This window comes from Urocitellus parryii, chromosome 6 (genome assembly GCF_045843805.1).
Source record: "Urocitellus parryii isolate mUroPar1 chromosome 6, mUroPar1.hap1, whole genome shotgun sequence".
Lineage (NCBI taxonomy): Eukaryota > Metazoa > Chordata > Mammalia > Rodentia > Sciuridae > Urocitellus > Urocitellus parryii.
The window spans coordinates 178,717,250-178,731,136 of record NC_135536.1 but is presented as its reverse complement, the minus strand read 5'-3'; the positions used below and the strand labels follow the sequence as shown (position 1 = coordinate 178,731,136).

Here is a 13,887-nt window from a genome sequence, read left to right as displayed (position 1 = left end):
TGCTGAGGTTGTGGCTTAGTGGTAGAGCACTCACCTAGCACGGGTGAGGCACTGGGTTCAATTCTCAGCACCACATAAAGATAAATAAATAAAGGTATTGTGTCCATCTACATCTAAAAAATATTTTTAAAAAAAGACCTGCCAAGTGTGGTGGTACACACCTGTGATCCCCACAACTTAGGAGACTGAGATAGGAGGATCACAAGTTCAAAGTCAGACTCCCCAATTTAGCAAGGCTCTCATCAGCTTGGTGAGACCCTGTCTCAAGATAAAAAAAAAAAACAAACATAAAATGATCTGGGATGTAGCTCAGTGGTAAAGCGCCCCTGGGTTCAATCCCAATACAAAAACAAACAAACAAATCAAAAACCAAACAAAAAACAACCAAGGAAGCCAAGGGTGGGATGTGAGAGAGAAGGCAAATGACAATCACCCAAGAAGATTTATGATTAAGTCCATGAAAAGAAGTTCCATCATTGTGTGTCGCGGTCCACAACCAAACACTCAAGGTCATTCCACAAAATAACCACACAGAGACAGAGAAATACCTTTTAATCTGGGTTCCGTGATGTCTCCTCCGACCTTATTACGGGTCCTTGGAAATAGAGAGAGGAGCACACAGAACCCTTTTACAGGGAAGAAGACATTCAAATAAGGCAAGGAGTCAGGTTTCAAGGGGCTGAGTCTAGCTTCATGATGTCTGCTGTCAGCAGATTGACTGACATCCAGGAAGGCTACACCCAAAGACAAAGCAAGAGAAGGGGACACATAAAGGGAGTATCCATGGAACATTCTATCCCAAACAGGGGAAAGGGATAGGATTACAAAAGAATAGGTGAGTATAGCTCAACCCCAGGGTATGCCTACTCAGAAGACTGGCCTTGCTATCCAGGTGGATCACCACCCAAGCCACAAAGAATGCAGTAGTTGGTCAGATCCTGGTGCATCAGGACTGGAAGGACATTCAGAGCGGCTTCCCACAATTGTGATCAGGGAAAAGCAAGTTAAAAATCACAGTAAGATGTAACTAAAAACGAGAATGGCCAAAATAAAAAGAAAGGCAGTACCAGACATTGAGGATATGGAAAAACTGAAGCTTTCATGCTGCTAGTGGGAAGGTGAAATGGTGCAATCACTTTGGAAAATGGTCTGGCAGTTTCTTAACAAGTTAAACACATTTGCTGTAAGACCTAGCTGTTCCACTCTTAGGCAAAAGAAACCATATTTCCACAAGAAGATGTGTCTATAAATGTATATAAGAGCCCAATACTGGAAAGAACCCAGATGTCCATCAACAGATGAACTGATAAACAGATTGTGCCAATTCCTACAATGGAGAACTGCTCAGGAATAAAAAGAAATTAACTGTTGATACATGATGCTATGACTTGGATCAATCTCAGAATGATTATGCTGACTGAAAGAAGCCAGACCTGCCCCAAAGCATATATATACACTGTGTAATTTCACTGATATGAAATTCTAGAAAATGCAAACAATCCTATAGGAACAGCAGATCAATCATACCTAGAGGTGGAAGTGGGTAGGGAGAAGCAGGAGGTAGGAATCACAAAGTAGCCAAAGGAAACTTCGGGAGTGATCAGAATTTCTATGATCTCCAGGGTTTTGTGGATGGGATGATTTCATGGATGTCATAAACACCCAAAACCATCTAACTCTATACTTTAAATACGGCTTATTACACTTCTGCCACACACAAAAAATTAATATATTTTAAAAATCTGTTGAAACCAGGCATGGTGGTATGTGCCTGTAGTCCAATTACTCAGCGGGCTGAGGCAGGAGGATTGCTTGAGCCCAGGAGTTTGGGGCCAGCCTGGGCCAAATAGTAAACCCTGTCTCTTAAAAAACTGGAAAAAAGAAAGAAACAAACAACAACAATAAAAGAAACATTTCCTGAAAAAAAAAAAGTCTAGGCCTGGGGATTTAGCTCAGTGGTAGAGCACTTGCCTAGCATGTGCAAGGCCCTGGGTCCAATCCCCAGCAACATAAACAGACCAAAAAAAAATCTATTAAAAAGAAGAAAAAGAGAATAGTATGGCATGTAGAAAATAAAAGATAACAGAGGCTGGGGTTGTGGCTCAGCAGTAGAATACGTGCCTAACACGTGCGAGGGCCTGGGTTTGATCTTAACACCACATAAAAATAAATAAATAAATAAATAAATAAATAAATAAATTGTGTCCAACTACAACTAAAAAAAAATGATGACAGAATTGGAATAAAATTAATTCAGGTAGACCTCCTGATCTAAACCTTGAAAGATGTGGTAGGTAATATTGAGAGAGAAGAGAAAAAAGGGGCACTAGATGAGGCCCTCAGATGGAAAGGTAAAGATTACTACTTGACTATTCCAATACCAACGTTCTGCATGCTGTTATACGGTAGAATGGCCAGACAAATGGATTTTTTGTTTGTTTATTTTTGTACTGGGGAAGTGAACCCAGGGATGCTTAACCACTGAGCCACATCCCCAGCCCCTTTTATATTTTATATTGAGACAGGGTCTTGATAAGTTGCTTAGGGCTTCCCTAAATTGAGGCTGTCTTTGAACTCTGGATCTTCTTGTCTCAGCCTCCTGAGCTGCTGGGATTACAGACAGGCACCACCACACCCAGCCAGAGGAATGGTTTTTAGTGAAAATCAACAGACATCAAGACCTGTTGTAACCAAATTTTAATGTAACCAAGTCTAATTCTTAGAGCCTCTTAATTCTTTGCCAGCTTGGGACTCCATCTTCATTCTTTTTCTTTCTTCCTCCTTTCTCCCTCCCTCCCTCCTTTCCTTTCCCTTCCTTCCTTCTTTCCTTCCTTCCTTTCTTTAACCAGGGATTGAACCCAGGGTTGGTTAACCACTAAGCAATACTCCCCAGCCCTTATTTATTTATTGATTGATTGATTGATTTTTGGTACTGGGGATTGAACTCAGGGGCACTCAACCACTGAGTCACATTCCCAGCCCTATTTAGTATTTTATTTAGAGAAAGAGTCTCACTGAGTTGCTTAGTGTCTCGCTATTGCTGAGACTGGCTTTGAACTCAAGATCCTCCTACCTCAGTCTCCCAAGCCCCTGGGATTACAGGCATGCACCATGGTGTCGTGTCTCATGACTAAAACACTCAGGGTAACTCCAGATGAAATGGGCTGCATGAAATAACCACACAGAGACAGAGAAATACCGTTTTATTGGGTCCTGTGATGGCTCCTCTAACCATAGGGGTCCTTGGAAAGAGAGCACGCAGGTTCTCTCAACCCTTTTATTGGGGAAAAGCCATTCAAATGAAGCAAGGGGTCAGGTTTCAGGGGGTTGAGTCTAGCTTCATGATGTCTGATATCAGCAGATTGATTGACATCTAAGGAGGCCATGCCCATCTCATGAGCTGTGTGGGGGTCACGGCAGAGCAAGTTTTTCAAAAAGACCAGAGTGAGACCCGCCCAAACAGAGGGGCAACGTGAGTTCAGTCTGCCCTGTGCGCTCAGTGCTCATCGTTCACACACACACCACACCCACGGCAGGCTTGCCACATCTCCACATTCTCATCTCTCAAGGCTAAGGGGCGCTCATTTCCTATGTGGCAGCTCCCAACACCACAGCACCTAGCTCCTTTTTTTTGAGACAGTCTCACAAAGTCCTTAGGGCCTTGCTAAATTGCTGAGGTTGGTCTTGAACTTACAATTCTCTTGCCTAAGCCTCACAAATCGCTGGGATCATGCCACTGTTCCTTGTGACTTCATTCTTATTCTGCATCTTGGGTCTTCCACAAAACCCTGCCTACCTTAAACAAAGCACACAACTTCTCTAAATCTTAGTAGTGCCACCTATTAAATGGAGATGTTAATATCTGTCTGGCTTTCATTAATAAGTTGGAGTAAAAAATGACTCTTCTTGTTAAAATTTAGTAAGATTCTTCTTGGAGCAAGTAACAAAAATCAGCTCTGGCTCACTTAAGTTTAAAAAGCAAATGGGGCTGGGGCTGTAGCTCAGTGGTAGAGCACCTGCCTTGCACGTGTGAGGCACTAAGTTCGATCCTCAGCACCACATAAAAATCAATAAATAAAGATATTTTTAAACTAAATAAACAAATAAAAAGCAAAACCAAAAAGATGCTGCGATCTCTCTCTCTTAGAATCTAAGGAAGGGGTATAATAATCCAGCCTCCAGAAGAGCAAGTTCTAGGACAGCTTCCAGTGTTTCAAAGGCAGGGACTGCTTTTCTGACACTATGACTAAAATCTCTAGCAGCTCCTGGTCTGTGTCTTTCACTCTAAAATTCCAAATTTTGCAAGAGAGAATCTGATTGGCCCAGATGGGGTTATTCACCTGCATCAATTAGGTGTGTCTGACAGATCACATAGTGGTGATATGACTGCTGGGATTCCTGCTTGTGTACTGGTGACCTGCCCAGACAGTTGGGGACATTGCTGTCATCTGAGCAGTAAGTCCAAGAGGTTCCTGCTGCACAAATACTTCACAAACAAAAAATAGGCACTTACTTCTGAATCCCTGTAGTGGCTTCCATAATTAATTATGAACAAATAACATAATAAGCCTTTTTTTTTTTTTGGTACTAGGGATTGAACCTAGGGGCACTTAACCACTGAGCTACATCCCCAGCCCTTTTTATTTTTCACTTTGAGTCAGGGTCTCACTAAATTGCACCTACTGGCCTTGAACATGTGATCCTCCTGCCTCAGCCTCCCAAGCCATTGGGATTACAGGTGTGCGCCACCACACCAAGCTGACACTCTTGGTCCCAATTCCAGATGCCTATAAGAATCTATTTGGTTTTGGTGTCCACTTCTGGACAGATAAGCTGTGGCTGGGAGAACAAAATAACTCAGAAACAACACAGTTGTTGGCTAGGGACTAGAGAAGTTTCCAGAGAAGCAGGGTAGACAGTCCAGTAAGATTTCCACAACATTCACATCAACATTATTTGTATGGTAGCTGCTCATATTCACTCCCTGAGATATGTCTCAATTCTCCCACACAGATGAGGAACTCAGACATAGGAAAATTGTATGATACACCCAGGGTCACGTGGTAAGGGGCAGAGCCAGAACTCAGACCATCGGGCCATCGAGCTCCCCAAGCTCTCTTTGTTCCCTCTCTATCACTGCAGATTTTCCCAGCATAGCAAGGCAACTCTTCCTCTGTCAAATTGCAAACCAAAAGTCATTTCCTTTTCCAGGACAAGAAACTCAGAATGATTTTAGACCTGGTAGTAGAGACAACTGGTTTAATAGAATTAGAATGCCTACACCAGAAATTATCTCTGGTTTAAAAAAATACTGAATAATAGATACTAACATTTATTGAGGGCTACTAGGTTTGCTTGTTCAGTACTCAGCCATCTCCATAGAGCTAAGTAGTATTATATCTCATTCTACAGATGAGGAATGGAGGTACAGGGAGGATCAATAACTTGACAACTAAAACAGCTAGTAAGAGGCAGAACCATGGTCTGGGGTCTGATCCAGAGTATGAACTCCTAGCTCCTTCACTGTCCTGCCACCAGTCCTAGGAGCCCAGAGCAGGGCCCAGAAAAGCCTGCTGCTGTCCTTGCCGTCCACTTGTGCCTCTGACCATCTCTGGCCTCAGGAGTTGGAACATTCTTGTCCCTCTAAAGTTCTTTACCTCTCCCTGCAGGACCTGGTACAAGAGGAGCCCCTGCGATCTCTGTTCAGCCCCGTGCGCCAGGAAGTCTTTGTTACTATTGCTAACCTCAGGTGATACCCTCGTGCACTTTACACATACATCCTGGTTCCTTACAATGCCAGAGTCCACTGACATGTTTCATATTTTAACATTTGAAAACTGTTTAGATACTGGGAAGGAAGACAAACCCATGCTTTTTGATTTTTTCTAAAATTTTCTCTAGTTGTAGATGGACAGCATGCATTTATTTTATTTGTTTATTTTTACGTGGTGCTACAGATCAAACCCAGTGCCTCACACATGCTAGGCAAGCGCTCTGCCACTGAGCCGCAGCTGCAGCCCCCGAGACCCATACTTTTGTATAAGAACTTTGATTTCATGTACACTACCATCCACATCTGAAGGACCTAGTTGGAACCTTTTTAGAATTCAGTTTTGTCCAAAGTATATTCGGTGGAGAGTGACCCACAATACATGTTTCATGACTGTAACTTCTAAGGTCTAAGAGGTTGTTGCAAGGGCTGCCTGATGTCTACCTGTCTTGGAGGTTTAAACTGCAGTGATTAAAATGATTAAAGGACTGAAATGTCCTGTAGTTTAAAAAGTTTCCTCACAGGGTGCAGTGGCACATAACTGTAATCCCAGCAGCTCGGGAGGCTGAGACAGGATTGTGAGTTCAAAGCCAGCCTCAGCAACAGCAAGATGCTAAGCAACTCAGTGAGACCCTGTCTCTAAATAAAATACAGAATAGGGCTGAGGATATGGCTCAGTAGTCGAGTGCCCCTGGGTTCAATCCCCAGTACCAAAAAGGAAAAAAAAAAAAAAAGAGTTTCCTTGTTTTTGTTTTTGTGGTACTGGGGATTGAACCCAGGGGTGCTCTACCACTGACCTACACCTCCAGATCTTTTTATTTTTGAGACAGGCTTTCATGAAGTCATTGAGGCTGACCTCAAACCTGTAATTCTCCTGCCTCAGCCAGGTTGCTGGTATTGCATGCATACACCACTATGCTCTGCTCCATGGTTAACTTAATTCAACTCACTATTCCCCAAACTAGTATTCATCAGAACATATTTTGGAAAGTGGCATCTTGCTACAGTGACTGTAGCAGGCTTTACTCTTGTGGCTGAGCTCGAGGACAGCCTGAAGGGATGTCACTCCAGTGACTTCTTTTTTTTTTTAATTTTTAATATTTATTTATTTTTTTAGTTTTTGGCGGACACAACATCCTTGTTTGTATATGGTGCTGAGGATCGAACCCGGGCTGCACGCATGCCAGGCGAGCGTGCTACCGCTTGAGCCACATCCCCAGCCCACTCCAGTGACTTCTTGGGGGGAAGTTCATCTAAATAGACTGATGAGCCAGGCCACTTATCTCTTCCATTTGAGATACACCTACCCAACTACCCTTTCCATTTTAGTTATTTTTTTTTAAATTTTTAGTTATAAATGGACATATTACCTTTATTTTATTTATTTATTTTTTATTTGTGGTGCTGGGGATTGAACCCAGTGCCTCGTGCATGTTAGGCAAGCACTCTACCACTGAGCTACAACCCTGGCCCATTATTTTGAATCCCTGTTTATCAATATCAAATCAAACGCTCTTCCCAACTTGCTCTTCCTAAACTTTCTTTTCTTAGTTACCACAACGTCCATTTGCTGTTTGGCTCTGAAGATCGAGCTGACTTGTTCCAGCTTATCACCAGAAGTATGATCACTCTGCCCCCGCTAAAGACTCTTACCCAGCTGCAGGAAATCACTCCCAGTGGGCCCTACGACACAGAGGTAACTCAGGCTTTGCTTTAATAACTTCCCATCAAGGGAAGATACTAAAGGTCTCAGCCCTTTGAGAACATTCAGTTGTTTAAAACTAGCCAAAAACCATTTAATCAAGTCCAGTGAATAAAACAGTTGGTTGGATTAGATGATAGCTTGTCTTCCCTTAACTTTTTGTTCTCTCATTTTTCCCTTCACTCCTCCTTTATTTCTTTTTGACTTTAAAATAAGGTGGAAATGGGGCTAGGGTTGTAGCTTAGTGGAAGAGTACTTGCCTAGCATGAATGAGGCACTGGGTTTGATCCTCAGCACCACATAAAGATAAATAAGTAAAATAAAGGTATGTGTATATCTGCAACTAAAAAACAAAACAAAACAAAACAAAAAAATAAGGTGGGCATACTTGTGCACATATTTATATTTGTGGACCACTGTGTGCTAAGCATTGTGATAGGCAATGGAAATACAAAGTGGAGCTTACATTCTAGTAAACCCTTGAAGGATAAGTGTGTCTACTGGCAAGTTAAGTGTTAGTGACAAAAAAAAGAGGGGGGAGGCAGAGAAAGAGGAAGAAAGGTGCCATGGTTGAGAGGCACAGGGCTTTTTTACTTAGGGTGGTCAGGGAAAACCTTCCAGATAAGAGTGAGAATTGAAGGAGGAGAGAGGGGAGCCTCCTGGAAGTGGGAGGGTAAGTGTAAAGTCCATGATTTTCTTCTGTGGCTGCTACACTGACTGGTCAAGCAGTTACCTAAGAAGATTTCAAGATTCCTGTGTTTCAAGATGTCAGAAAGAGTCACCTGTATCTTGAGGACCCTGAAGTAGTTCCCCAGATGTAGTTAGAATCAGATGATCGTGGTCCTAGTAATGCTGAGGCATCCATTTGAAATGAAGATTTATTCTGGTTCATCTCATGCCACAAACTGTCTACAGGTACTTTTACCAGAGTTTGCACCTTTGAGGAAAGTCTTAAGTGTACAGAGCTTGGGGAACTTCATGGGGAGGGCAATCTCTGATCCTTTCCCTGTTCAGTGTCTCTACAGGCAAACATTCCAGGCATTCTCCGAGATGCTCCAGATTTTGGTGGTAAAAGACCCACATTTGGAAAATCTTGACACCATTTTTCAGGTAAGCGAGGTGTGAGGGTGGAATGGGAAACTACTCCTATTCACTGGAGAAAGGGGTAGAAGAAGATGTGGGAGGGTATTGGTAGGAGGCATGTAGTAGCTGGGAGATCAGCTGTCAGTTCTGAATCAGAGGCTTGGGTTCATCCTCACTGCCAGTCCTTGGTTGTAAGTCCTTGATTTAACTTCTGGAAGAAATTTTCTTTCTCAGAGTCTCATTTCTTTTTCTTGACATGGAGATAATAATTACTGTGAATATTGAATAAATGACCTTCAGTACATGGTTTAAATGGTTGCCATAAGTGTTCCTTAAATTATTATTCTTTCCTAGCATAGAATGGTTTCAGTCAGTGACCAGGGAAGAGAATCAGCCTCATGAGTTATTAAATAAACAGCCTTCCCACTAGGTGGGACTCAGAGGTCATAAGTGACCACCTGCTCCCACCTGTAGCTGTTCCAGTATACGCCAGTCCATCCGTAGTGTGCATTAACTGCAGTTGCTCTTTTGCCTCTCCGGGGATTGAACCCAGGAGTGCTTAACCAATGAGCCACATTCCCAGCCCTTTTAAATTTTTTATTTGGAGACAGGGTCTCACTGAGTTGCTTAGGACCTCTCTAAGTTGCTGAGACTGGCTTTGAACTTGTGATTCTCCTTCCTTAGCCTCCAGAGCAGCTGGGATTACAGGCATGTGCCACCAAGCCAGATTTGATCTTTTTTTTAAAGGTGCAGATATCCCAGAAAGGAATTTAAGCTGTTATTAATCATGTGCACCTAAGTACAGATGGACATTTATCCTTGCCATAGCTGACCTTAACATTATTCTTATTCCTCCTCCATTTGTACATTAATCTACCTGTCAGATTGGGTTTCTCCCCTTTATCTAGTTGTACTATGTATTTTCCTGCCTTGAGAGCTTAATTCAAGCCATGTTTTCTACTCGAAAAGCCTCTTTATGAGCTCCTCTCGTGGCTATGTCTTCTCCGTTAAGTCCTTCCCTGACTTTTCAGGCAGATGCAATTTCTCCATTTCCAGAGTTCTTTACTAGCACATTATTAATTTTATTTCTTTCCAAAGCAGATTGGAAAGGGCTAAAGAAAGAGAAAAGTCAAATAATTAACTGAAGAATTAGGAGGCAGAGAGATAAGTCTAGGCAATCAGCCTGCATAGAAGCCAGCCCTGCTGACCACAGGCTCCTCACTCTGGCTCGTCCTCACCCACCTTCCTTTCCATCCTAAGCCAATTTGGCATTTAGGGAGATATTTGCAAACATCAAAGTAATATGGATCTTCTCTTTCCACATTTTCTTCCAAAGAGAATAAAAGTGTTATCCCAGATATTTCTGATAAGCCACTTTGCCTCCCTTTATTTTTTGCAGCACTTGGACCCCTGGTTACAGTCACCAAAGGACCACGAGCGGAAGCGGGCGACGGCCAGCATGGCCCAGGTTCTGAAGTGCTTATCCAAACACCTCTGCCTGAAGGTGAGCAGCCCTCTGGTTGCAGAGGAAGAAGGACCCAAAGCCATCCTTCCACCGCCTGTTTCCCCCCCTCTTTAGGACTCCCAGCCTGGGGCTCTTGGTGCTCTTGTGGTATCACAATACTCAGCCCCTCTCTTAAAAGATGAGCAGCTGGAGGCCAGGTACTGTGTGTTAATCTTTGTATCTCCATTCCTGAGAAAGCAAGTTGGAACCTAATGATATAGTAATGCTTTTGAATGAATGAATGAATGCATAAGTGTAATCTGAAAATGTCTGAGAGCCCACTATAGCCCCATGTCTGTGCAGATTGCTTTTATTTTTTAAAAATATATATTTTAATTGTGGATGGACACGACAGACACCTTTATTTTATTTATTTTTATGTGGTGCTAAGGGTCAAACCCAGTGCCTCACACATTCTAGTCAAGTGCTCTACCACCGAGCTACAGCCCCAGCCCTGTGCAGATTGCTTTTGAAGAAATGAAGTCCAGCAGGCCAATTCAAGTAAATAAATTTAAATACCTCGCACCATCTCAGAGCGAATGGTACTATGGTGCCTCTTTACAAATACTTGCCTTTCTCTTTATCAGTCTCTTACCTCTCAATTGTTCTGAATCCTCCTCTGTAACTTCTAAAAAGAATTTTCCCAAACTAAACTTTTCCCTGGATCTATTCCATTCTTCTTCTACAAACCTCTCTTTTTCCTTCGATGAGCAGGTCTTTTAGCCACTGAAGCTGCTCCCATTCTCCTCTCATCATTTCTAGAAACTGTGTAATAAGGCCTGGGAATTGGAAGATAACTTGGTGGGATAGTAAGGTTGGGTCCTTACACCAGAATTTTCATCATTGAAGTTGTTCTCAATATAGATGTTCTAACAGTTGTGTTTAAAAGCATTCCACCATCTTTCTTATTTTTCACATGGAAAATATATATAAACTTTCTACCTCCTTATTGAAGTAAATTTGGCCTCTTAAACTATTTTACTTCCTTTTTTTTTCTTTTTAGTGACAGAAGACAAGTAACATCTGGCATCACTGACCACCTACAATTCCAATAACAACAATGCATTCTTCTTTCTACATTCCTCAACCTCTAATTTTAGCTACAGATTAAAGAAGAGGAGAGTTTCAGACAACTCCCTCCTGTACACATAATCTCTCTCTGGACCCTAGGGTCTTCCTTAGCATTTTTTTTCCCCTAGAGAGTTGTTAATATAGGAATATTTATCCTAGGTGCCTTGTGGGGATCTATGAACATCTAGAAGTAGTACCAGAATTTTTCATGGTGTAATCTTCTAGATTTTTTAGAAAATTTCTATAGCTTTTCTTATATGGAGTTGTAATTTATATAGAAAATGAAATACACCTCATTTATAGTTTAATGAGTTTAGGCAAATGTAAGTTCTCTGAGTCCATAACTCTTTTCATATTCTCAAAGAAACCTAAAGAATAAATGTAGGGGTCAAGGACATAACTCAGTGGTAGGCCACTTGCCTAGCATCCTTAAGCCCTGGGTTTGATCAATAGTACCATCAAAAAGAAAAAAAAAAAGGAAAAAAAAATAAAGATAAAGAATTTAAAAGGCTGGGCATGTTGTTGCTATGTGCCTGGAGTTCTAGCTCTTCATGAAGCTGAGGCAAGAGGATTACAAGTTCAAGGCCAGCCTGGCAACACAGTAAGACCCTCTCTCAAAAAAGCAAAATGCAGGGCTGGGGTTGTGGCTCAGTGGTAGAGTACTTGCCTAGCACGTGCGAGGCCCTGGGTTTGATCCTTAGCACAACATAAAAAATAAGTAAATAAAATAAAGATATTGTGTCCAATTACAACTAAAAAATAAATATTTTTAAAAAAGCAAAATGCAATCAAAAACAGAATAAGAAAGAGAATATTAAAGAAGGACTTAGTGACCAGACTAGGCACATAATTCTCCAGTGATTTTTGTGTGTGTGTGATAATAAACTTTGGAGTTTTTTAAAAAAAATTTTATTTATTCTAATTAGTTATATATGACAGCAGAATGCAATTCAATCCATATTACACAAATAGAGCACAATTTTTTATGTCTCTCGTTGAACACAAAATAAAATTGCACCATTCGTGTTTTCATACCTGTACTTAGGGTAATAATGTCCATCTTATTCCACTATCTTTTCTTCCCCTCCCTCCCCTTTCCCTATCTAAAGTCCCTCTGCTCCTCCCATGCTCTGCCACCATCCCTATTATGAATTAGCATCCTGATTTCAGAGAAGAAATTAGGCATTTGGTTTTTTGGGATTGGCTTACTTCACTTAGCATTACATTCTACTTTGGAGTTTTTTAATGTTGAGAATATCAACATACTCATCATAGAAAAAAATTTTTAAATGTTATTTTAAAAGTAGAAGGAATAAAAATTATTAGCTTGTTGTTGTCATCATTTAGAGATAGACACCCTTTAATATTTTTATTTATTCCCTCCAAGTACTTTTTGTGCATGAGTACTAGGGTGAAGGATTCCATTTTAGTTCCATCTAATTTATTCCCTCTCTGTAGCCAGAATTCTCTTCTTGAGACTCAGTCACTCTTTTCCTTGTTTGTTTGCTTGGATTGCTTTGTGGTGCTGGAGAGGTGAGAGACTGAAAAAAGAGAAAGGCAAGGATTTGGAAAGAGGTCCCGCAGTACCCCGGCCTGGTGCATGCTGGACCGCCACATCCCCAGCCCTTGTCTTATATCTGTTTGTTTTTCCCAGTTGTGTGTTCTTTATTTTTTTTTTTCTTCTTTCCTCATGGACTCTTTTGATCCAGTGATTTGCAGCTATTGTTAGAACACAAGGTCTTGTGTGATCTGGCTCCTGCCTCCCCCTGATCAACTGGTCTGTAGCTTACATCTTTGCACAGGTGTTGCTTTGTTTACTCTAAACAGACTCTAGAGGTTGATGTTCATAATATTTTGTTTTTTTAAAAAAATATTTTTAATTGTAAATGGACACAGTACCTTTATTTATTTTTATGTGGTGCTGAGGATCGAACCCAGTGTCTCACACGTGCTAGGCCAGCAATCTACCACTGAGCTACAGCCTCAGCCCCACAATATTTCTTGTCTTATTTTTGAAGAGCTGCAGAAGAAATTTATTTCTGCCTCAATCTGGGGGAAAATTGTGCTGCATCTGCATGTCTGTTTGCTTTTTTATACACAGAGGGAATCATATTAATACAGGACATTGTGTGCACCTCTACATTAGCCACAATACGAGAAAGTTCAGAGCCTAGCTCTGTGGCCTGCCTCAAGCAAATGATAACATGAATTCTGCCGGCTAACTAAATTCTTGATTTCATAAATATTTTCTGCTTTAATTTTAATTTTTACTATTTTTTTCACTATTTTAAATTACATTTCTTGGGCTGGGGATGTGGCTCAAGCGGTAGCACGCTCACCTGGCTTACGTGCAGCCCGGGTTCGATCCTCAACACCACATACAAAGATGTTGTGTCCGCCGAAAACTAAAAAAAATAAATATTAAAAATTCTCTCTCTCTCCTCTCTCTATAAAAAAATACATTTCTTTTTATAGTATAATATTTACCAGCAGCCATTATTTTTTCCATAATAATGTAAGAGTGTCAATAAACAATTTTTTTTGAACAGGGTATTGAATCCAGGGGGCATTTAAACACTGAGCCACATCCCCAGCCCTTTTTCTGTATTTTATTTAGAGAGAGGGTCTTTCTGAGTTGCTTAAGGCCTCACCAAGTTACTGAGGCTGGCTTTGAACTTGTGATCCTCCTGTCTCAGCCTCCCAAGCCACTGGGATTATAGGCGTGTGCCAGTGCACCCAGCCTCAATAAGAAAAATT

At 41.3% G+C, this 13,887-nt stretch overlaps 1 protein-coding gene across 3 annotated transcripts in view; it reads left to right on the top strand.

The window, feature by feature from the left end:
* The window catches only part of Mroh8 (maestro heat like repeat family member 8), a 58,987-nt gene that overhangs the window by 12,787 nt on the left and 32,313 nt on the right, over positions 1-13,887 (top strand). For all 3 annotated transcript variants that reach the window (XM_077799374.1, XM_077799375.1, XM_026383203.2), the window contains exons 5-8: positions 5,670-5,749; positions 7,322-7,466; positions 8,487-8,582; positions 9,955-10,059. In XM_077799374.1, the coding sequence (XP_077655500.1) occupies positions 5,670-5,749; positions 7,322-7,466; positions 8,487-8,582; positions 9,955-10,059 (426 nt within the window). The remainder of the gene's footprint in view (positions 1-5,669; positions 5,750-7,321; positions 7,467-8,486; positions 8,583-9,954; positions 10,060-13,887) is intronic.